This window comes from Neohortaea acidophila (genome assembly GCF_010093505.1).
Source record: "Neohortaea acidophila strain CBS 113389 unplaced genomic scaffold BDY17scaffold_6, whole genome shotgun sequence".
In the NCBI taxonomy this organism is placed as follows: Eukaryota; Fungi; Ascomycota; class Dothideomycetes; order Mycosphaerellales; family Teratosphaeriaceae; genus Neohortaea; species Neohortaea acidophila.
Genome location: NW_022985515.1, coordinates 231530 through 252204, shown reverse-complemented (window position 1 = coordinate 252204; position 20675 = coordinate 231530). Strand labels below are relative to the sequence as shown.

General features: G+C 55.4%; 12 protein-coding genes across 12 annotated transcripts; 5 read left to right on the top strand and 7 right to left on the bottom strand.

Annotated features, from left to right (window-relative positions):
• Positions 1-210: 210 nt before the first annotated feature.
• BDY17DRAFT_324622 (uncharacterized protein) lies at positions 211-1087 on the bottom strand (the record flags this gene model as incomplete). Its single annotated transcript, XM_033737227.1, has 2 exons — positions 211-860; positions 916-1087. 2 exons carry the CDS (start codon positions 1085-1087, stop codon positions 211-213), a joined length of 822 nt encoding a protein of 273 aa, XP_033588903.1.
• Positions 1088-1365: 278 nt separating this feature from the next.
• On the top strand, positions 1366-3903 carry BDY17DRAFT_252193 (nucleolar protein 14; the record flags this gene model as incomplete). The annotated part of the gene is made up of 1 exon (XM_033731234.1): positions 1366-3903. One exon carries the CDS (start codon positions 1366-1368, stop codon positions 3901-3903), a length of 2538 nt encoding a protein of 845 aa, XP_033588902.1.
• Positions 3903-5119, bottom strand: BDY17DRAFT_298338 (3-hydroxyanthranilic acid dioxygenase-domain-containing protein). The gene is made up of 2 exons (XM_033733724.1): positions 4629-5119; positions 3903-4567 (listed from the first exon to the last, which is right to left on the bottom strand). Exons 1-2 carry the CDS (start codon positions 4664-4666, stop codon positions 4051-4053), a joined length of 555 nt encoding a protein of 184 aa, XP_033588901.1. The 5' UTR covers positions 4667-5119; the 3' UTR covers positions 3903-4050.
• A 292-nt stretch (positions 5120-5411) lies between these two features.
• On the top strand, positions 5412-7657 carry BDY17DRAFT_158196 (major facilitator superfamily domain-containing protein). Its single transcript, XM_033729685.1, has 4 exons — positions 5412-6071; positions 6122-6228; positions 6278-6985; positions 7039-7657. The coding sequence occupies exons 1-4, from the start codon at positions 5637-5639 to the stop codon at positions 7529-7531; spliced, it is 1743 nt and encodes a 580-aa protein (XP_033588900.1). The 5' UTR covers positions 5412-5636; the 3' UTR covers positions 7532-7657.
• A 38-nt stretch (positions 7658-7695) lies between these two features.
• On the bottom strand, positions 7696-9012 carry BDY17DRAFT_298334 (DNA-directed RNA polymerase). Its single transcript, XM_033733723.1, has one exon. It carries the CDS (start codon positions 8992-8994, stop codon positions 7783-7785), a length of 1212 nt encoding a protein of 403 aa, XP_033588899.1. The 5' UTR covers positions 8995-9012; the 3' UTR covers positions 7696-7782.
• A 409-nt stretch (positions 9013-9421) lies between these two features.
• On the top strand, positions 9422-10822 carry BDY17DRAFT_324617 (nife hydrogenase-like protein; the record flags this gene model as incomplete). Its single annotated transcript, XM_033737226.1, has 3 exons — positions 9422-9952; positions 10006-10728; positions 10787-10822. 3 exons carry the CDS (start codon positions 9422-9424, stop codon positions 10820-10822), a joined length of 1290 nt encoding a protein of 429 aa, XP_033588898.1.
• Positions 10823-11984: 1162 nt separating this feature from the next.
• On the top strand, positions 11985-12788 carry BDY17DRAFT_298332 (uncharacterized protein). The gene has a single exon (XM_033733722.1). The coding sequence runs from the start codon at positions 12211-12213 to the stop codon at positions 12694-12696; it is 486 nt and encodes a 161-aa protein (XP_033588897.1). The 5' UTR covers positions 11985-12210; the 3' UTR covers positions 12697-12788.
• Positions 12789-12800: 12 nt separating this feature from the next.
• BDY17DRAFT_158140 (uncharacterized protein) lies at positions 12801-13809 on the bottom strand. The gene has a single exon (XM_033729684.1). The coding sequence runs from the start codon at positions 13464-13466 to the stop codon at positions 12828-12830; it is 639 nt and encodes a 212-aa protein (XP_033588896.1). The 5' UTR covers positions 13467-13809; the 3' UTR covers positions 12801-12827.
• Positions 13810-14564: 755 nt separating this feature from the next.
• On the top strand, positions 14565-15499 carry BDY17DRAFT_158127 (dUTPase-like protein). Its single transcript, XM_033729683.1, has 3 exons — positions 14565-14709; positions 14773-15260; positions 15318-15499. Exons 1-3 carry the CDS (start codon positions 14598-14600, stop codon positions 15441-15443), a joined length of 726 nt encoding a protein of 241 aa, XP_033588895.1. The 5' UTR covers positions 14565-14597; the 3' UTR covers positions 15444-15499.
• A 55-nt stretch (positions 15500-15554) lies between these two features.
• Positions 15555-16566, bottom strand: BDY17DRAFT_251537 (beta-lactamase-like protein; the record flags this gene model as incomplete). The annotated part of the gene is made up of 3 exons (XM_033731182.1): positions 15555-15824; positions 15884-16414; positions 16471-16566. 3 exons carry the CDS (start codon positions 16564-16566, stop codon positions 15555-15557), a joined length of 897 nt encoding a protein of 298 aa, XP_033588894.1.
• A 466-nt stretch (positions 16567-17032) lies between these two features.
• On the bottom strand, positions 17033-18372 carry BDY17DRAFT_298326 (kinase-like domain-containing protein). Its single transcript, XM_033733721.1, has 3 exons — positions 17936-18372; positions 17674-17876; positions 17033-17616 (listed from the first exon to the last, which is right to left on the bottom strand). Exons 1-3 carry the CDS (start codon positions 18124-18126, stop codon positions 17102-17104), a joined length of 909 nt encoding a protein of 302 aa, XP_033588893.1. The 5' UTR covers positions 18127-18372; the 3' UTR covers positions 17033-17101.
• On the bottom strand, positions 18156-20224 carry BDY17DRAFT_158117 (uncharacterized protein). The gene is made up of 3 exons (XM_033729682.1): positions 18451-20224; positions 18259-18399; positions 18156-18203 (listed from the first exon to the last, which is right to left on the bottom strand). The coding sequence occupies exons 1-2, from the start codon at positions 20060-20062 to the stop codon at positions 18323-18325; spliced, it is 1689 nt and encodes a 562-aa protein (XP_033588892.1). The 5' UTR covers positions 20063-20224; the 3' UTR covers positions 18156-18203; positions 18259-18322.
• Between the last annotated feature and the right edge of the window lie 451 nt (positions 20225-20675).

Sequence of the window (20675 nt, the reverse complement as noted above, 5' to 3'; positions counted from 1 at the left end):
TGTAATTCGGAAGATAAGGTTGATATTACTAGCAATTGTGTCGACTTGGAGAGAGACCACGGGCCGTGCACTTTGAAGAACACCGCTTGATGCGCACCTCGTAGCTCTTTGCTTTACATTTCCACATCCCTTGATGTCTGTAGTCCTCGGGAAGACTAACGGAGCACATGGTGAAGTCTTTGCTTGCTTGTAAAGTATGTGGCTGTAGCATCAGCCGTCCTCGTGAAATCGAATAATGTCGTCCTCCACAGCACCGCCATCGCCCTCCCTCAACACCATAGCCTCCCTGCGTCGTCGTCTCCTACCCGCTTCATCCTCGCCTCTCGTCCCAGATCTCTCCCGCGGAACATTCGTCCACCCTGCAACCGGGTTCTCCTCGCTCGGCACCAAAAGCGGCTCATCCAACGAGCCCTGCATGCGGGCGTCACGCTCCGCCCGCAGCTCCTGTAGCGATTCAAACGCGGCACGGTCGCCGGCCGCTTGCAGATCTTGTAGCGATGAAAACGCGGCTCGCTCTGCCCGCAAATCTTGTAGCGATGCAAACGCGGCTCGCACGTGTTCGGGTACAGGGTGCACAGATGGAGTGGAATTCCCGGAATGCTCCCCGAATTCCGGGTAGGGCTCCCAGTTTCTGCGCACTTCGGCGTATCTCCTGGCGTTGCGGAAAGGCCGGAGGAAGGATAGGGCTTGTCTGGCATGCGCCTGTAGTTGCTTGTCCTCGGATTGGGTTGCATCGTTGACGATGGAGCGGATTGCCTCTGGCTGACGCACGATTCGTTCCACGACGATTTCTGCTGCGGCAGTGCTGATGTGGTAGTCTGGCGAGTCGGCTAGAATCTTGAGGTTTTCGAGTGACATTTCTGGTGGATGCAGTTAGACACGAACGGCTTGGAGATACGTCGCGGGGAAGTGTACTATCTTCGGGCAAGTCGCCCTTGGGATTTTCGAATGCATCGGGAAGAGGAGTGAGTTCTGTCAGCTCCACGATGTCATGGATGGCGTACTGGATGCCTTTGGCCGCGCTGAAGAGGAAGATGCCGAAGCCGAGCCAAAGGAGGCGGTCATCTATCCGTGGTACTGCCGACATGTTGACATGCAAATTCCGAATGACGGAGAGAACGGAGCATGATGGGCGGCCTGTTCGACGCTCACATGTTGTTCGCAAGGCGAGATTCGTTCAGGCGCATTTGAGGTTGGAGCAATCAATGTCGAGGAGCTGTGGGGCGGACGGCAGGCACGTTCATCGGGCGGGCCGTCCCCACCCCGCTCCAAAAAGTTAAAATCCTCGAGACGTTCAAAAAGTTCAGAAGTTTGAATGTCAAGACGACGACTCTGCGCCGTCCTGCCCGACACACCTCTCCAGCCATGCCTCCTTCTCAACTCAAGCGGCTCAAAACGTCGCTCCGAGAAGCGGGCATCACTGGTCCCCCGAAATCGAAGAAGCAAAAGCGAGATTCCAAAGGGAATAACGACCGCATAGAGAAGCAGGCCAAGCTGCAACATCTTCGCGACTCTTTCAATCCTTTCGAACTACGCGCGCCCTCCTCCCGACCCGAGAAGCACCAGCATACAGCCAACGGTGCGAGCAATGGAAAGCTCAGTTACAGAGATGTGCTGCATCGGCCCGGTGTCGCCAAAAGCGTGGGCGAAGAGATGCGAAGAGCCAAGCTTCTGCCGGAGATGCAAAGGCGTAATAAAGTTGGAGGGCTGGTGGACCGGAGAATCGGCGAAGGAGATGCCATGATGACCGCTGAGGAAAGAGCAGAGGAGAGATTCGCGGCTGGGTTTGTAAAGAAGGGAAAGGCGAAAACCTTGTTTGATCTTGAGGACAGCGATGATGAGGGTGTCGGACTCACACACGGTGGGAAGAATGTGGACGACCTTCCTGCAGATGACTTCAACGAGGACGTGGAGGTCAGCGATGAGGATGGAGAGCTCATGCGACGGAAGAGAAGACACCCAGATGAGCTTGAAGATGATGGGGCGAATGACGCCAACGAGAGCGAGGACGAGGAACAGCCGGATCGCAAGAAGACAAAGAAAGAGGTCATGGAAGAGGTGATTGCCAAATCCAAATATCACAAGTATGAGCGGCAGAAGGCGAAAGAGGATGACGATGATCTGCGTGAGGTGCTCGACAAAGGCATGGACGACATGCTAGCCCTGCTTCGCGGACACAAAGCTCCGCAAGCCCCGACTCGGCCACAGACGAATACGCCAGCATTAGAGCCAGCAACAAATGGCGAGGGCCATTTCATGAATCCCGACCGACAGAAGCTACTCGACGGCGCCGATCGCCTGGATGTTGACAAGGAGTACGATGCTAGACTGAAGCAGCTAGCTCTCGATGCCAAGGCGAAACCCAGTGACCGGACCAAGACAGAGGAAGAAAAGGCAAAAGAGGAGGCCGAGCGGCTGAGAGAGCTTGAAGACCGACGATTGAAGCGGATGCGTGGTGAGCAGGTTGAAGAGGCCGAGGCTGCGGAGAATGATGCAACCCAACTGAACGAAGATGACGACTTTGTCGACGAAGCAGCCGAGTTTGGCTTTGCTGCCGCTAATCCGTCAAATAAAGACAAAGACGACAAGCCAGTCGTGCATGAAGACGAGGACGACTTCGCGCTGGATGAAGACTTGATCGCCTCTGATTCCGAGGCTGAAATCACCGATGAAACCGATTCAGACTCGGATGCTGAGGACGAAGAGTCCCGCGAAGCGGCCAGAGCACTTGAGGACGAAGAAGACGAGTTCGTCAAGGACATCCTGGGCGATGCTCCCAAACCTCAAGGCCAAGTTCAACCTTCGAAACTGGCCTATGCTTATCCGTGTCCTCGGTCACACGCTGAGTTGCTTGATGTGATCAAAGACACGGAGGCCACCGAATTGCCGACGATCATTCAGCGCATTCGCGCCCTACATCATCCCTCACTCAGCGCGACGAACAAGGAGGCGATGGCTGATTTTGCTGCCGCACTCGTGGAACATTTGTCGTACATGGGCATACATCAGCAGCCACTACCGATTGCAGAGCAAGTCATCCGCCACTTGCATAGCTTAAGTCGAACTTATCCGGAGGGCATCGCAGGAGCGTTTAGAGCTCGAATGAACGATGCACACACGCGAAAGGAGCTAGATGCCGGCGATTGTGTGATCCTGGCGGCCATTGGAAGCATCTACCCCACTAGTGATCACTGGCACCAGGTTGTCACGCCCGCCATGACTCTGATGGCAAGATGGCTTGGCATGAATGTCCCTGACGATACTCCCAAACAGAAGAAAGGAGCGTTCCTGGTCGCTCTGTGTACAAAGTACCAGCAACGCAGCAAGAGGGTCGTCCCCGAAGCCTTGCGATTCACCTTGCGGGCTCTAAACACAAAGACAGCCCAGGATGTCGAATGGACAAGACAACACATCCGCAACCTCCTAGCCATGGCCGAACTATGGCGCGACACAAGCGCCTTTTCCGAGATGTTCCAACCCGCCCTCGCCCCCATCAAAAACCTCAACGCAAAGAAAGCCCACCACACCCTCCAAATCCTCCTCCAACAATCCCACCTCCACCGCCGCCCCCTCGAACTCCACCACCACCGCAAACTCCCCATCCGCACCTCGATCCCCAAATTCGAAGAGGGCTTCCACCCCGACAAGCACTACGACCCCGACAAGGATCGCGCGGACAGCAAGAAGCTGCAGAAGGAGTACAAGCGGGAGCGCAAGGGGGCGCTGCGCGAGCTGCGCAAGGATGCGAATTTCATTGCGCGCGAGCAGTTGCGCGAGAAGAGGGAGCGGGATGCGGAGTATGAGAGGAAGTATCGGCGGTTGGTGGCGGAGGTGCAGGGCGAGGCCGGGCATGATGCGAAGGTTTATGAGAGGGAGAAGGCGGGGAGGAAGAGGAGGGGGTGAGGGATGAGTTGTAGTTTGGGGTGGAGATCCGCTTGCTTTCAAAGAAGGGTAGTCCTATACACCTTTTGCCTCTATTCTTGTCCATTGAACGTCGTAGAGCGAGTCGTCATATGAGTTGGTCGCGTATGTCAGAGAAAGACACCAGCATCACGGCTGCGCAGTCCTCATCTTCTCCATCACCTCGGGCGACGGAGCAACATCACAGATCGCACCACATTTGCCACATTTCCTCAGCTCCTGATTATCCTTGAAATTATTAACCGCCTCTTTAAGCTGCGAGCCGAGATCCGTGCAAAAGAACGCCGCCTCGTACACCTGCTCGCCACAATCCTGACAATACCACCTCAACCGATCGAGACTCGTCTCCGGCCGCGGCTGCTCAATCACAATCCCGACTGTATTCTCGAATCGCACCGGGTTGTGCGGCACGTTGCCAGGCAAGAGGAACAGCTCGCCTTCATTGATGTACACGTCCTTGAACCCATCTTTCTGCACGGTTTTGAGGAGCATGCGGCCCTTGTATTGGTAGAAGAACTCGGGCGTTTCGTTGATGTGGTAGTCTGTTCGCGCATTCGGGCCGCCGACGACCATGACTGTCATCGGGTCGTCGTAGACGCAGAAGTTGTTGATGGGCGGTTGGAGGAGGTGGGAGTTCTTCTCTAGCCTTTGATGGTGGTGGGGTTAGCATGCTTTCGGAGGGTGACGTGAGAGGCGTGTCTGCAGACCATTTTGGGAGGTTCAGGGGTGGTGCTAGTGTGGCCATGTTTGTGGAGGATGTGGCGGTGGTTTGACCATGCAGGTGATTCAGGTAAAGGCACCTTAATGTGATTTGGATGGTCGCGTTTTATGACGTTTCGATGCGCGGCGTTAGGGTCGAGGGACTCGCCGGCTTCGCTGACGCTTACATAACAGTCGGTTGATTCAACAAGGCTTCTTCGGCTTGTTAGAAATGCTGCTTAGAAATTGCGACGCTGACGTGATGAAATGGTGTAAATGGGTTGCGACATAAATGAACATAAGTGCCGGAAAGGCCACATAATGTTTGATAAAATCACGCCGGAATCAAAGAAGAAGGACCGTACATAGTAATGTGCAGCTCCAGCGTATTACATAAGCGACCGAACGTCGCACGTGAGGCAGCCATACCAAGCTTTTGCTTGGCAAAAATGAAGATGCTTGGCCTGACCAACATGAACTGCTCTGCTGACGGCACCTTGCGCCAATTCATCTCACCCTCGGTAGTGGTGGCGATCTTCACGTGCGATATGTGCGCGGCCTGCATCACTGCACGTCGAAAGTCAATCAGATAACGGCGACGATGCTCACGCGGACGATCGATCGGGCGGACAGACGACCATGATGTTTCCACGCACTCACACGTGCACTAACCCTTCTCTGCGGTACCTTCCACATGGAGAAAAAGCCGAGCCGTGATTCCGAATCCATATGCCTCACATTCCGTCGCAGCCGTGCGTCAGTGGCCGTGCGAAGGGGCACTTGCAAGGCTTAAAGTGAACAAACTTCCTCGGAAAACACCTTGGTGGTCAACCGTCATTCGCAGCCTGAAAGGCTTTGCACGCACCATAAAACCGCTGCCATGGACGACTTTCATTGTAGATTGAGTGCTTTGGGGAGGTTCCTGTCGATCTCAAGTGCTTGTTGTACACGGTACGGTCGTTTGGGGTGTTCATCGTTCATTTCACCACTCTTCATTCCACGGATCGACAACGAAAATGGCATTTGTGCGGAACAACTCGGCGGGAACGCCGCACGTGCACGATTTCAACGCCGGCGTCAGATCGGGCACGGATAGTGATGAAGACCAGAAGGACTTCGTGTCGCCTGATGAGGAAAAGAGATCGGATCCCTTTGCACCAACCGACAATGAATTGGTCAAAGATGGACTCGACTCTGACATGCGTCGCACGTCCATTGCCGAACACAGTGTCGACGACGTGGGCGCCGATCTCTATCTCGAAGCCGAGCAAATGGGTCTGCCACGACTCGAGCAGCTGAACAATCGCGTCAGGTGGAAGCTCGATTTGATCATCATGCCAATCGTCGCTTCTACGCATGCACTGCAATTCCTCAACAAGTCGAGTCCCAACTTCGTCGCTGCGCTGGGCATCATTCCCGAACTCGGCCTGGGGCACGGTAGATATGCATGGGTGAGCTGTCCCCCGATCCTGACCAGACTGCTCCAAGCTGACGTTCTCAGGTTGCCGCCATCTTCAACTTTGGCTTCGTCGCCTGGTCTTTCCCAACGAATCTGATCATTCAACGCGTTCCAATCGCCAAATACACAGGTTCCGTGGTTCTCGTGTGGTAGGTCTGAACATTCCACATCGACGACACGCCAGCTTACACTATCTAGGGCATTGCTTCAGATGTGCGCGGCCGCAACGGAGAATTACGGCGGGATCCTGGCTGTACGATTCATTCTGGGCATGTTTGAAGCAGCCATCGCCCCTAGCGCCATGAACATCGTTGCCCTCTGGTACCCCCGCAACGAAGCCCCGTTCCGTCTCTGCCTAGTCCTCGGCTGCAACGGCGGCGCTTGGGTCATCGCGTCGCTCCTGTCATACGGCGTGGGACACGCGACACACGCCGCCGTCCACCCATGGCAGCTCTACTTCCTCGTGTGCGGTTGCCTCAACTTCCTCATCGGCATCATCTTCCTCATCTTTGTCCCCGACACGCCGCACAACGCCTGGTGGCTGACGCGCGAAGAGAAGGTGTGCGCTGTGTGGCGCACCTCGAAGAACATGGTCGGCCTCAAGACGAAGAAGTTCAAGAAGGACCAAGCGCTTGAAGCCGTGCTCGACTTCAAAGTCTGGTGCACGTGGATCATGGCTGCCGCGATTGGCATCATCATCGGCGGCGTCATCAACTTCATGTCGGCGCTGGTGGAAAGCTTTGGATACAGCGACATCAAGAGCACCATTCTGCAGCTGCCGATCGGTGCAATTGCCTTTGTCGTCGTACCCCTTGCTGGTCTCTTTGCGACTTTTGTTCCCAACACGCGCTGTCTCACCATTATCCTCTTGTGTCTGCCTCCACTGGGCGGCTTGATTGGTATTCGGTGAGTTATTCCAGTACTTGTGAAAGTCATCGGTCTCGCTAATCTCAATCCAGCGTGCTGCCCATTCCGCACCATCACTTCGATCTGCTCGGCTGCGCATGGCTGCAACTGTTGGTCCTGGGCCTGATCTGCCTGAACTGGATCGTGATGACAGCCAACATCGGCGGCCATACAAAACGCACGGTAGCAAACGGCGTGTGGTTCGTAATCTTCGGAGCAGGCAACATCGGCGGCACACACGTGAGACCACCTCTACACACACATACACAATCCCCTCCATCACCAGCTAACCCAGATCACCAGATCTTCCTCGCAAACCAAGCACCACAGTACTTCACAGCCATCACGGTGCTCTACATCTGCTACGCCATCATCATCGTGACCGCAGCCAGCCTGTGGCTCCACATGGTCATTGAGAACCGCCGCAGGGAGCGCAAGATGCTCGCTGCTGGCAAGACGTTCGACGAGACGGAGCGGGAGGCTGTTGTGCATGGCTTCAAGGACGAGACGGACAAGACGAATCAGGGTTTCCGGTATGCTTATTAGGTGGCGCAAGGCGGGACTTCGTTCGGTCGGATTGGGGGAATGGTGTGCATTTGTGAGAAGTTTGGCGTTGGGAAGGAGGATGAATAGAGGTTGGGCCACGCGTTGGGGACTGTCGTTAACGTCTATATGATCGTGAATGAATTGCACGTGCGGAGCATTGATTGAGTCAATACCACAAAAACCCCAATCTATCCTCTCACTAGTCCTTCCAAACGCCGACGCTATGCACTTAGAACAGCCCGAGCCGACCGCTACCGACCCTCCTCCAGCTCAGTCAAATGCCGCTTGAACCTCTCCGCTTTCGCCCTGAGCAGCCGCACAGCATCCAGAAACAGCTCGTCGCTCTCGAATTGCCCCGTGCTCTCCACCGAGAAGATAAAGTGATCCCGTACCCGGCCCAGCTTCACTTTCCCCTTGAACTCGTCGTGTCGGAGACACTCCCTGCTCACGGTGTCTTTCATCGGGTTCTTCACGACAGCTTTCTGCTCGCCCGTCGCGGCGTCCGGCTCGTAACCGATGACGCCGCGCGGGAAACAGCGTGCGAATTTCTTCGCGTCGGCTCCGAGAATGGGCTGTGTGATTGTGATTTGAGGGAGGAGGCGATAGGACGCTGTAGCGACCGGAGAGAATTTGGCGTGGTCGGAGCCGACGCCCTTGATACAGTGGCAGCGCAGATGGATCCGGTGGCCTGGTCGGAGTTTCGCGATCAAGATTTCGGGATTGACGGGGCGGATGGCGTTTTCTCCCGAGAAGTACTCGGATTGCTTGCCTTGGGGGTGGAAGACGAGGTCGGAGGCGTAAACGTTGGACTTGATGTATTTCTCCTCTGGGGCCACGTCGCCTTCTGCGGCCTTCTTTTTGCCATCCCAGCCGTCCTTTTCCACTGTCGCCCAGCGGCATTCGATGTCGAGTGTCATGACGATGGTGTTGTAGTCGTTGTGGGTGCTGACGGGTGTAGTCTCATCCCCGTCTGAAGCAGTCTGCATAGTAAAGGCATCTTTGGATGGAGCTCGATGGAACCAGTGCAGCCAGTCGAGTCCTTCCCGTCCGCCAGTGAGGGGAATCAATCCAAGGCGATGAGCGAGCACTTCATCTTGGATCACGCTCGTGTTGTCCAGAAAGAAGACATCCTCGATTGCGAGAGTGGGGATCTCAGCGATGAGAATGCGGCGGAAGGCGTTGGCGATGCTGGCGTCGATTCCAACCAGAGAGAAAGCGGCATCATGAGGCTTGTTGTGGTGAAAGTCGACCTTCAGGCCCTGTCTGAATCGCTCAACAACCCAGCTGTCGTCCTGTTCGGGTCCGTAATGGCCAGGAAAATCGCTTGCTGCGGTATGTGTAACGGTCTCGGCGTTGATCTGCACGAGTCGCCGAGCCTCGATTTCCTCCGCGCTCAGAGGCGCCCACGGAATGTGTCGCTCGCTGCGATAGCGACTGACATCAAGAGGCTGCGCCATGGTCATCGCATCATGTGTTGTTTGCGCCCAAGACTGATAAAATGTGAAGTGAGGTTTTGCCTGCGAACTTTTTTGTGGGGCCGCCATTCACGCGCCGGGGAAAGTTTGCCGGCGCCCGGGACAAAGGCTTGGCGCTGGAGCTGGCGAGACAACATCATCGATTCCTCCGTGGGAGGCAACACGGAGCTCGCTAGGTCCTCACTCTCCACTCTTCCATCTCCCTCGCCTCTCGTCCGCTGCCATCTGCTCCTCCCTCACGATGGCAGCTTCCTTCACCCGCTTGGCCAGCAATGGCTCCAAGCGCCTGTGCAACCGCCCGCGCCCCTCACCTTCCCTCCGCCCGCGATCCCTTCGATGTCTGTCCACCTCCGCTCCCCGCCACCTCGCGTCACCCGCGGGATCTGGCGATGTTGTTGGTCGGCGGGAACCCATCATGCCTCACGAAGGAGTCACTCGCCTCATCCCCGTCGACCCTGCATTCGGCCACCCGGTGGACCAAGACAGCAAGAACTTCATGAACCGCGCTCGAGACGACGGCAGCACCCCCGAGGAGAGGAAGATTAGACATTACACCGTCAACTTTGGCCCCCAGCATCCTGCCGCCCACGGTGTGCTTCGACTCATCCTCGAGCTCAATGGCGAGGAGATTGTCCGCGCCGACCCACACGTCGGCCTTTTGCACCGAGGAACGGAGAAGTTGATTGAGTACAAGACATATCTGCAGGCACTGCCCTACTTCGACCGTCTGGACTACGTGAGCATGATGACGAATGAACAATGCTTCAGTTTGGCCGTGGAGAAGCTGCTGAATATCGAAATCCCCGAGCGCGCCAAATGGATCCGGACATTGTTTGCGGAGATTACGCGGATATTGAACCATCTCATGTCGGTCTTGTCGCACGCCATGGACGTCGGTGCATTGACTCCTTTCCTCTGGGGCTTTGAAGAGCGAGAGAAGCTGATGGTATGTTGACTCTGTGTCTGCCCTGACCCTTCCCGTCACTAATGCATGTGTAGGAATTCTACGAACGTGTCTCCGGCGCCCGCCTACACGCAGCCTATGTCCGACCAGGAGGTGTGGCTCAGGACCTTCCCGTGGGCTTACTCGACGACATCTACCAATGGGCAACGCAATTCGGTGACCGCGTCGACGAGACCGAAGAAATGCTTACGGATAACCGCATCTGGATCGGTCGAACCAAAGGTGTAGGCGTAGTTCCCGCCGCCCAAGCACTCAACATGTCCTTCTCCGGCGTCATGCTCCGTGGTTCCGGTGTCCCATGGGACATCCGCAAGTCTCAGCCGTACGACGCATACGACCAAGTCGAGTTCGATGTCCCCGTCGGCGTCAACGGCGACTGCTACGACCGCTATCTCTGCCGCATGGAAGAGTTCCGCCAAAGTCTCCGCATCATCCACCAATGCCTGAACAAGATGCCGCCCGGGCCGGTCAAGGTGGAAGACTACAAGATCGCGCCGCCGCCGCGAGCAGCGATGAAAGAGAACATGGAGGCGCTGATCCACCACTTCCTCCTCTTCAGCAAGGGCTACACCGTCCCGCCGGGCGAGACGTATTCGGCGATTGAGGCGCCCAAGGGCGAGATGGGCGTGTTTGTGGTGAGTGACGGGAGTGAGCGGCCGTACCGATGCAAGATCCGCGCGCCGGGCTTCGCGCATTTGGCGTGCTTTGATCAAGTGAGTCGCGGGCATTTGCTTGCGGATGCTGTTGCTATTATTGGTGTAAGTTGTCGACTGACCCTTTACTTGATGCTGTGCTTTGCTAATCCAACCCCTTCAGACGATGGATCTCGTGTTCGGCGAAGTAGACAGATAGGCTGGTGTACGTGGGCGGGTTACATTGTATTCAGCTGGTCTTGTAGCTACCCCGGCACATTTACACTTTATTCCAACGCATTTTCCCGACACACTTGCATCCTGCACTGTCTGTCATTTGCTTCGACGATCGAAGAGACCTAACCACCCTCCGCGAACGGAGCGGTCGCAACCCCGCCCAACAGATAGGCTGAGCAAAGGGGGTTACGGCCTGCGCCTTGCGATCCCCCAGAATGTGGAGATGGCATTGCCCCGTCATGCATGATCCCGCAGGGTTTGCTATACGCATATATTCCAATGTGGAGTCCGACAGGATGCGGGCATAGCTGCGATAGCGAACCCGAGACCGAGGCCTCCGTTTACGAGCAGCGGCGCTGCGGCTGGGGCCCGATCATCGTCCAATGCGACGTCAATGCCTTGCAGGGCTGTGTATTCTTGGACACTTACGTAGCTGATGTTGCTCCATTTTTGTGCAGGAGAGGGAAGGTATAAAAGGGTCGTGCTCTGTCATTGATTGCTTTATCATCCATCATCATCAATTCAGCACTCCAACCAAGAACATCCATCACAGACCTTCTACAAAAACCAATCACCCCATTCACATCCACCACCCACAACAACACCAACACAAATCAATATGGGCCTCATCAAGGACGGAGTCAAATACGGTGCGCTCTTCGGCGTCGCCCACGAAGCTAGCAAAGCGTACAGCAAGTCGCACAATGGCAATCAGCAGCAACAGCCGCAGCCACAGCAGCAGCAGCAGCAGCAGTACACCCAAGCAGCACCAATGCAAACTCAACACCGGGATGCATCAGGGTATCTGCACCAGTCGTTTTGCAATGCGCAGTGCGGGCATCGGTGTAATGGGCCTTACGTTGCTGGGGGCAAGTAGGAAAGGATTGGACTTGGGGCGATGAAGTGGATGGGGAGTTGTTGTGGCGACGAGGAGCGTGGTAGATAGGAGGTAGAATGCTTTTGAAGATGTGAAATCGATTTGTTCTCCTTGTATTGTCACCTCTCAACAGTAGAACATTGCTTCGGAACAGAAGACGGAGGTGCACGAACCTCTTGAAGTGTTCGACATCGTGGTCATTCTGTTGTAAAAACTATAGCCATACTTTGTTCCTATGCTGTCTTTCCTCACTGCTAGCAGTGAGCGCAGACATTGAACAACAATGGCGGAGACGGCCGACCGACCGGCAGTAAGACGATGACGAGGCTGACGTCGCGCGCAAGGCTCTGATTGGCCGAGTCACTCTTTCGGATTCGGAACGAAACCGAGCGACCCTTACGGCGTGCGCCTTGTAGCTACGCTATCGATCCCGGGGCTGATGCTGCGCAAACATAGCCTCGTCGATCGAGCGTCGAGGTTGGAAGGGTTATGAAATGGTATATAAAGTTCTTGTCAACCCATATTCGTGGAAACATCACACCCCCAAACAAAGCTTTCAATCATCTCATCAAACAACGACAAAGCAAACCATCCTCCCCGAATCTACTCAACCACTCCACCCCTCTGTAAACTCCACGATGGGACGCAGAAATAACGACAGCCTCTTTGGTCTCGGCAACGTACTCGGCGGCAGCAATGGCGGCCGGAGACATGGACACCACCGCGGTGGATCGGGCGGGATCGTCCACGACGGGATGAAATATGCGACCATGTTCGGCGTTGCGCACGAAGGCGTTAAGGCGTACGAAGTTTACAGCAACAATAAGCAGCAGCAGCAACAGCCGGTGCAATATCAACAACAGCCTGTGCAGTACTATCAGCAACCGCCGCAGTTTTCACAACAGAGTGGTCGAGACGCACATGTGCCCTGGTGTGACGGGCAGTGCGGCGGACGATGTAATGCTGGGAACAATCTTTGAGCGTGGATCAGAAACGACATTTGAGAATGATTTGTATTTAACAACACACGGAGTTAGGCGATAGAAAGAGGGAAATGTACTTATGACCAAAGGTGAAAACCAATCACATACCAACACTCTACAGTCCGTCCTTATATCATCTTCCTCCGCCTCATCATAATCTCCTCATTCCGCCGCATCTCCTCCCGACTCCTCTGCACAGCCCTCTCCAAACTCGCTTGTATCCTGCCCGCAATCTCCTCCACCGGCGTCTCCATCCCGCAAAGCCCGATGAACTTGCCCACCTTGCGCCTCTTGATGCGGATCCGTTCTCGATCTGACAGACCTGCGTAAGGAGCCGGATGTGTTCCGTCAGCGGCAATGTCGGGCGAGGACTTGGAGCGCAAGATCGGAGCGCGCATGCCATCGACTGTTTTGAGCAGGGCGTCGACCCAGTTTTGTTCGGTCTGGGAGAGGCGGCGAGCGTGGCGGTTAGGCCGTTGGGATGCAGAGGAGGGGCCGGGGGTGGGTGGTTGTGGTTTGGCGAGGAATTCTTTGTCCCAATTCATGTTGGATGGGTAGTGATATGAATACGGGCCGGGGGTGCTTTGATGGTAGTAGTGGGCTATGCTGTCCAACTCGTCTTCGGTGAGGAGGTGGAAGGCTAGGAGCGTTCGTGGGAATGCCGGGTGTGGTGGGCCGGAGGGGAGCGGGACGAGAGGAGCGAGACTGAGTTGTAGGGTGGCGATTTTCTTTGCGAGGATGCCGTTGCGGCGGGTGATGGGTGCCATGTTGGGTGGTATGATATGCTGTGCTCTTTCAGTGAGGGACGTGGTTGTTGGAGAGCGCCGCTTGCCCACGTTGAAAGCTTCGTCAGAGAGGTTGGGTGTGATTGATGGTAAGACAGCAAGTCAAGGAAAGAATGATTAACATGCAACAAATAATGTTGCCATGGTCGATGCCCTTTGTCCGTTTGATGAGCTTTGAAAGTCGAGCGGTGACCGTGAATAATACATGTATCGAACAAAGGAGATTGAGATTGCATCTCTTTGTCTGTAGCCTTTCTCACTTCATCGTGTGATTAGTGTAGTCGCGCGAGACAATACACCTGCTGCGTCTCTTGATGTCCTGGGAAAGGAAGATAGAGTCCACCTTTCTCGGTCAGCATAGGGCAGGGCATCAATATGGATTGAGTCAAGAGGCGACTGTAGCAGAACAGGAGGCTCTCAAGATGGATCTCGAGGCTGACGTCGTGGGTCCTGGCGCAAGGAGGCGTCCAGACTTCCCCGTTGTTAGCATCGAGTCCCTTACCATGATATGACGACTACAACCGGCTCAAGATCAGGCATTCATGATTGGTCAAGAAGAGCGGGCGCTAGCGGATGTCCGGGTCAACCAGTATTGCTACCAGTCCTGGTAGTAGTCAAGCTGCCAGTTCTGCTACCAGTCGTGCCGTCCGCTTGCCAGTCTCCGCTGGATGCGAGTCTTTTGGCTGCGGGAAGATGAGGTTGGCTGGATAAAGATGCCGGTGCCGATAGAACACGGAGTTATTTCCAGGGAGACATGGACCGGGGGCGAATGTCAAGCCGCTTTATTTGTCGGAAGGGGCTGCGGCGATGTACGATGCATTGCGATTGTGGGACTTTGCCACGGTTCGAGTCGCCGACATGCATGGCTCTTGGGTTTTGTCTGGCAATGGGTCTCGGAAGACGTGGTGTAATGGACATGCGTACAAGCATGCCTTTGTCGTGTCGAGGAACAAAGCATCGCGGTGGAAGGAGTGAAGTCCAGGCCATGACGAAATCTACGCGCACGGACTGAGATCTCTCCTCGCGTCCCGCACGCGAACTCCAGAGTTTAATTCGTGCTGCACATTACAAGCAACTCCACCCCTCTCCTGCATCCCGCAATGCACACACACGATGGCCAGTGAATCCACTCCCCAACCCGAGCACGACATCCCCAGCCTGCCCGCCTCGCCCGAGCCGAAACGAACCAAGTTCACCGAGCCAGCTCCCAATCTTTCGGTAGCCTGTATGTCTCCCGCACGTCAATAAAGGCAGAAAGAGAACGAATGTCAATATTGACAAATGCCAGCAATCCTCAACGACTCCCAACCCACCCCAACCCCCGCCACAGCCCCCATCCGCGACCCCCTCGAATCCATCCCTCCAATGTCTCACCACACCGTCCCCGTGTCCGGCACCGCCCCAACTCTCCCCCCAATGGCAACCGAGCCACCCCCTCCAGCACTGCAAGTCAAATTCCTCTCCTCCACCGCCAGAGCACCCACTCGCTCCTCCGCCTTCGCCGCAGGCTACGACTTGTACGCCTCCAAAGAAGCCACTGTGCCTGCTTGGGGGAAGGTGCTGGTCGATACGGATATCAGCATTGCGTTGCCTGTCAATACTTATGGACGGGTGGCGCCGAGGAGTGGGCTGGCGAGCAAGCATAGCATTCACACTGGTGCGGGGGTCATTGATGCGGATTATCGGGGGCCGGTGAAGGTGTTGCTGCTCAATTTGAGTGGGGTTGAGTTTGGTGTTGCGGCGGGGGATCGGATCGCGCAGCTGATTGTGGAGAGGGTGAGTTTTCCTCTACCCCTTTTGGTTTGCAGTTGGCTGACTGACGTGGTTGCACAGATCTACACGCCGGAAGTCGTGGTCGTCGACCAGCTCGATGAGACTGTTCGAGGCGCAGGCGGATTCGGATCGACTGGTGGATTCGGAGGAGCTTTGCCGCCGCTCAATGGTGTTGGCGGCGTGTAAGAATATGCATACTCCTCGCCATACAGAAAAATCTCACGACTACAAAATGCGGAATCCAGCGTCATAAAAGACAGGTAGAAGTCATGGGCGCTTCCGTACGACAAAACAGACTCAAGGCCAGCTCTGCTCCAGAATCTCATGCTTCTCATGCCCCATGGCTCTCGTCTGAATCTTCATACTCTCCAGCACTCTTCCCTTCAAGCCTTTGTCCCTCACCTCCGTCGAAACGAATGCCCCGTACGTACTTTCGAACTCCACCCCTTCCAGCGCCTTCCACATCTTCAGCAATTCCGAAGGCGGTAAAGGGATCATATTCGGAATCGACCACATGAAAGCATAGCTCGTCGTCCCGGGCGGTCGATCAATATGGTAATACGCCGACTGTGTTGCACGTCAGCATTCTCACTATTGTCAAGGAACATCAGGAGGGGATCACTCACCGGTGCCGTGACAAAACTATCCGCAATAAACAACCTCCCCTCCCATCCCAGCACCAAACTCCCGGGAAAATGGCCTCCAACCTTGACAGCCACCACCCCCGGCACAATCTCCTCCCTCACGCTCTCCTCCCCCAAAAATCTCCGTCTCCCGCCGACGTCTTCCCTACAAAGCCACTCCTCATCCTCCGCGGCCAAATAAACAGAACACCCAAACACCTCCGCCCAAACCAAGTGCGTAGAATAGTAATGCGGATGACTAATGACAATCGCCTTCAACCCTCCCTTCGACCGGATGAAGTCCACCGTCGCATCGTCGAGGTACGTAATGCAGTCCCACAGGACGTTGCCGTGCGGCGTTTCGAGGAGGATACACCGCTGTCCGATCCCGACTTTGGGCGACGTGCTGATGGAGTGGACGGAGGCGTTGGTCGAGTCGGGGTGGATTTTGTTGGTGTGGGTTTCTTTGCTGGACCGGAGGGTGTGGAGGGATGTCCAGGATTGACCTGTTGGGGGGACGAATTGGCGGGGGTCCTGTTTAGGGCAGGGTTAGACGGACGGGGTTTGTTGGGAGGAGGAGGGTTAGGTACATCGCATATTCTGCAGCTTTTCGGTGGCGAGGAGAGGGGAACGTCGAATTGAGTGCCGCAGGCGACACAGATGGCCAGGTCTGCGCTGCTGTCCATGATCTCCTCTCGTATGAACGTGAATGGTATATCAGGATCAAGGACTGCGTTGGGTGACGATGATGTGACGTGAAGCTCCTCCGCGCTACAGCGGTGGTTCAACTCAATTAGGAAGGTACCAAGCCAAGCCTTGCAACGGGGTGCAATGCAATGTACATCAGACACTCCTAGAACCATTAACCAACCTTCTTCTTACTCATCCTCTTCTCCCACTCTGGCCGCCCGGTTGAACTTCGTCACTATTCACAATATCTATATATTGAATCATTTACTCTCCACCTCTAACCAATGATCGCAGCATCGATCGATCTGTTGGTCAGACGCCAAAAACGCAAACCTGTTGGGGTCCTACGAGTCTCGCCTTGCTTTCTCTCCTGAAAAGGAGTTTGTTTTTTTTGTCTTTTGGCAGGCCTCGAGTTCGAGCCTGGGCTGCTGTTTCCTTCTGACCTCGCTGGGCACCTTTGATGTAGAAAAGAATATATACGAATCGATATAAAGACCTCGAATTTAAAAAATGACAATCAAAACCCAAAATCTATCCAGTCTGCGCCCAGAGCTCATACTTAAGATGGCGGCGGTAGTTGATCCAATCGTCCCGGTCATTGCGGAAGCGCAACGACTCCGTCTCATCCTTTCCCTCCGGCCCTACCTCGACAAACGCCCTGATGTAGTCACGAAGAACCGACAGCTCCGGTCGTTCGCTGGGTGTGGGGTCCAGACACCAATCGAGCACCTCACGGAGCTCTTCGCTGTACGAATCGAACACGTCCGCTTGTCTCTGCGGACGATCCGGCCCTCGGCGGTAGCTGATCTGCTCGGGCATGGTCTCCAGCCCCATGACTTGAAGGACAACGTTTGCGCATGCCCACACGCTCGTGTATGCGCTCATGCGGTAGTCCCGCCGCCTTGCGCCGGGCGGCCGGCCTTCCTGCTCGGGAGCACTGAATCCTGGGGTGCCCATGCAGAAGAAGTCGTTGGGATTCCTGGATAGATTCCCTGGGTTTCTTGGATCGCCGTCGTACGTCTCATCGCTGTGTCCAAGGTCGCCCACTGCGCAAGGGTAGTTAGCAGCTATACGAGTCCGCATGTCAATCCAGAAACACTCACGCTTGAAGATGGGATAACGGGGCCAGACGTCCGTGGCCGGGTCCGCCAGGAAAATGTTCACCGGCTTGATGTCCAGATGCACAATCTCCCTTTCCCACCCGTCTTTGGGAGGCTCATCTCCTTCCACGTGACCATTGTGAAGAATGCAGACGGCGTCAATAAGCCGCTCAAAGAGGGACCATAGCACGCTCTCGGGAAGTGCACTAAATCAAAGAGTTGTCAGCGTTTGGCGGAAATATCGCACACCTCGTGAGCAACCTACGCATCGATTGGATCGCCATCTTGGTCCCGTCTACCTATCATGGATCGATGTTCTGCGATTAGGTCGTGGAGATCGCCATGCGGGCAAAGCTCCAAGTACAGCCGATAACACCCCAGCGTAGGCATAAGTGCATGTGCTCTCATGAGCACTAGAGGTGTGTCCGCCGTAATCAAAGGCTGTAACCGCTCCATTATGAACGACTCTTTCGGCTCCCACTCGTCGCGGGAGTTTTTCTTCCAGTGGAATGGACAATCCTTGTCCTTCCAATCTGGTGGGAAGCTGGCTCAGTATTTGCAACAAATGGCAGTGGGGAGATGACTTACGCTCCATTGACATATATGAATCTTTGACGACAACCCGCTGCCACCGTACGTCAGTCTCGGCTCGTCAGGGGTGCAGCAACCATGAACTTACATCACAAAGGCGCCCCCTGTCATCGTACTGCCCGTACGCATAGGCTCTCCCTGTTCAGTCGTGGTCAGAATCGCTGTGTCGCATGCCACCGTGCCACTTACCGAAACCACCCGCCCCCAAGAAGTCGAGTTTATACCATTTTCCTTGGAGGTGAGGCGCGACACGAACACCGAGAGACAAGATATCCAAGGCTCGGGCCTTTAATGGGTTCATTCTGACATTTTCTGGACCCATGCCATCGAGAAACGTCTTGGCGGGGATCAGGGGATCATCTTCGTCGTCATCTGGGAGAATCCAGCGGTCCCGATCTTCCAAACTCTGGAGCTGTATAACTGCTCGATGACAACACCAGGTCGCTTCATCTTTACCGGCGGTCGAGTTTAACTTTGCAGCATGCTGAGCCCATATCATGGTCATCGCCCACTCGTTGTACCGGTGCTCGGCACAATGCGGGTGTGTTGGATCGTCAAAGCTGGTGAAGTTCGGCCGGTCCGCCAGTGGTCCAAAGCGGTCGAGGTCGGCGGCGTTCAGGTCGCTCAGGGTGCGCTCGTAGTGCAGCTCATCGATATACATTGGTGGCTCCACTTCCGTCGTCTCTCCGACTCCTTCGGTCAGGGCTTCGAGCAGCAGCGCGCGGCTTCGCAATGGCCGCCACTTGAGGCGAAGTTCTTGCTGGTCGTCCAAGAATTGCGCCATGAAATTATCCCAGTATTGAGTGAGGCTTGGGGGTCCCGGCGAAGTTGGCTCATAAACGGGTGAAATGGGACGGTCTTGGTCCCTCTCTTGGGCTTCATAAGATTCGTAGTCGCGCAGGTCGTCTTCACCACCGGCTCCAGCGGTGGCACCAGTAGTCACGCCAACACCAGCAGTTGCACCGCCGGATCCAGGTGCTTTGTTGTCTCCAGCTGCCGCGCCGTTGCTTTGAGCTGCATTCTCGTCACCAGCTGCCGCCCCGCTGTCTCTAGCTGCCGCGATGCCGCCTCCGGTCGCATTGTCGTCTCCAGTCGCATTCTCAGCTCCAGCCGCCGCACCGCCGCTTCTAGGCTTTTCCGGCGGGGGTTCATCATTTCCACCCGGAGGATTTTCGTCTAGAGTCTGGTCGCGGTCTGGTGGTGCCATCTCACGTCTTTCCCGCTCCTTGGCTTCCTCTTCCTCCCGCTGCTTTTTCTCCTCCTCCTCACGCCTTTCACGCTCCCTGATTTCCTCTTGGATTCTCTCATCCTCCCGCCGATTTCCCTCTTCCTCCTCACGTCTTTCGCGCTCCCTGGCCCCCTCTTGGAGTCTTTCTTCCTCTAGCCGATTTTCTTCGTCGAGGGTACCGTTGTCTCTACCCTCAGCATTATCTCCACCGAGATCTCTCTCTTCGGCTGGAGGGTCGGCAGCGGGAGGTTCGGCAACTGGAGGGTCGGCGGCTGGAGGTTCGGCAAATGGAGGGCCATCATTGTTGTCCTGATCATCGTCCTCCAGCTCATCATCTTCGGAGTCTGCGTCCCTAGCTCTCCCTCGCCCTTTGGCGGCTTTGGTCGCCGGTTTCTTCTTCGGTCGTCCTCTGCCGGCTGGAGCTCCCGCCTTTCTCTTGGGAGCAGCTGCAGGTTTTGCAGCCGCGGTTGCCGCTGCATTCCTTGGGCGGCGAGGTGGAGCTGGGGCGGGTGCTGCTGCCCGTTTTGCCCGCTCAATAACGGTTGTCTGCCGGAGGTTGTAGCGTCCGGCCATGCTTGCGATTTGAAATGGTGTTGGAAGTGAGAAATCTCAATTGACTTAACGGGGTGTCAGGCTTGATAGCTGCCAGAAGTTCAGAGAAGAGTAGAGTAGATGGACGACCGAGCTGTGCATAAGAATTGACGCTTCTCCGGATCCGTACAAAGAGATTGCTGCGAGCCATTGCCGCATTTGTTGGCAAACGACATCGTCGTAATGTCCGCATTTGGTACAATGAGGACAATGAAAGCATGTTCCTGCTTCGGAAGCTTTGACATTGTGTACATTTGGATGTTGAGACTCTTCCTGGGCGTGCACTGAAGTAAATTGAAAGGAACGATGCTTTGCATCACCTACCTTTGTAACGAACCCAGCTTTGGTCGGAGTGCCGTATCTGGTTTCCGAACTCATTGTACGGTTGAGTTCAAAAGGGCTGTTCATTCAGGCCTCCAGAATCGAGCAGTGCATTCTTCTCTTTATCACACCTCCCGTAAGCGGCAATCGAACAAAGACTACCGAACGCGTTTGTCGACCATGCCATTGGTGTTAGCTGGCGAACATTCTGGCAGGTGAAATGATTGCCAGAAAGTCTAGCTCCAGTGGGTACCTGCATCCTGGCTTTGAATCC

What these genes read in the sequence shown, in the direction of transcription:
- BDY17DRAFT_298338 (XM_033733724.1), bottom strand. Translation starts at nt 4,666, where the DNA reads ATGGCCACACTAGCACCACCCCTGAACCTCCCAAAATG. An exon ending in CCCCTGAACCTCCCAAAATG is followed by an intron (nt 4,568 to 4,628) that starts GTCTGCAGACAC and finishes CCACCATCAAAG; the next exon opens with GCTAGAGAAGAACTCCCACC.
- BDY17DRAFT_158196 (XM_033729685.1), top strand. Translation starts at nt 5,637, where the DNA reads ATGGCATTTGTGCGGAACAACTCGGCGGGAACGCCGCACGTGCACGAT. An exon ending in GGCACGGTAGATATGCATGG is followed by an intron (nt 6,072 to 6,121) that starts GTGAGCTGTCCC and finishes TGACGTTCTCAG; the next exon opens with GTTGCCGCCATCTTCAACTT. An exon ending in GGCGGCTTGATTGGTATTCG is followed by an intron (nt 6,986 to 7,038) that starts GTGAGTTATTCC and finishes ATCTCAATCCAG; the next exon opens with CGTGCTGCCCATTCCGCACC.
- BDY17DRAFT_298334 (XM_033733723.1), bottom strand. Translation starts at nt 8,994, where the DNA reads ATGACCATGGCGCAGCCTCTTGATGTCAGTCGCTATCGCAGCGAGCGA.
- BDY17DRAFT_298332 (XM_033733722.1), top strand. Translation starts at nt 12,211, where the DNA reads ATGGTATATAAAGTTCTTGTCAACCCATATTCGTGGAAACATCACACC.
- BDY17DRAFT_158140 (XM_033729684.1), bottom strand. Translation starts at nt 13,466, where the DNA reads ATGGCACCCATCACCCGCCGCAACGGCATCCTCGCAAAGAAAATCGCC.
- BDY17DRAFT_158127 (XM_033729683.1), top strand. Translation starts at nt 14,598, where the DNA reads ATGGCCAGTGAATCCACTCCCCAACCCGAGCACGACATCCCCAGCCTG. An exon ending in TCCCAATCTTTCGGTAGCCT is followed by an intron (nt 14,710 to 14,772) that starts GTATGTCTCCCG and finishes GACAAATGCCAG; the next exon opens with CAATCCTCAACGACTCCCAA. An exon ending in CGCAGCTGATTGTGGAGAGG is followed by an intron (nt 15,261 to 15,317) that starts GTGAGTTTTCCT and finishes GTGGTTGCACAG; the next exon opens with ATCTACACGCCGGAAGTCGT.
- BDY17DRAFT_298326 (XM_033733721.1), bottom strand. Translation starts at nt 18,126, where the DNA reads ATGGAGCGGTTACAGCCTTTGATTACGGCGGACACACCTCTAGTGCTC. An exon ending in GATGGCGATCCAATCGATGC is followed by an intron (nt 17,877 to 17,935) that starts GTAGGTTGCTCA and finishes TCTTTGATTTAG; the next exon opens with TGCACTTCCCGAGAGCGTGC. An exon ending in CCGTTATCCCATCTTCAAGC is followed by an intron (nt 17,617 to 17,673) that starts GTGAGTGTTTCT and finishes ACCCTTGCGCAG; the next exon opens with TGGGCGACCTTGGACACAGC.
- BDY17DRAFT_158117 (XM_033729682.1), bottom strand. Translation starts at nt 20,062, where the DNA reads ATGGCCGGACGCTACAACCTCCGGCAGACAACCGTTATTGAGCGGGCA. An exon ending in CTTGGGGGCGGGTGGTTTCG is followed by an intron (nt 18,400 to 18,450) that starts GTAAGTGGCACG and finishes ACGACTGAACAG; the next exon opens with GGAGAGCCTATGCGTACGGG.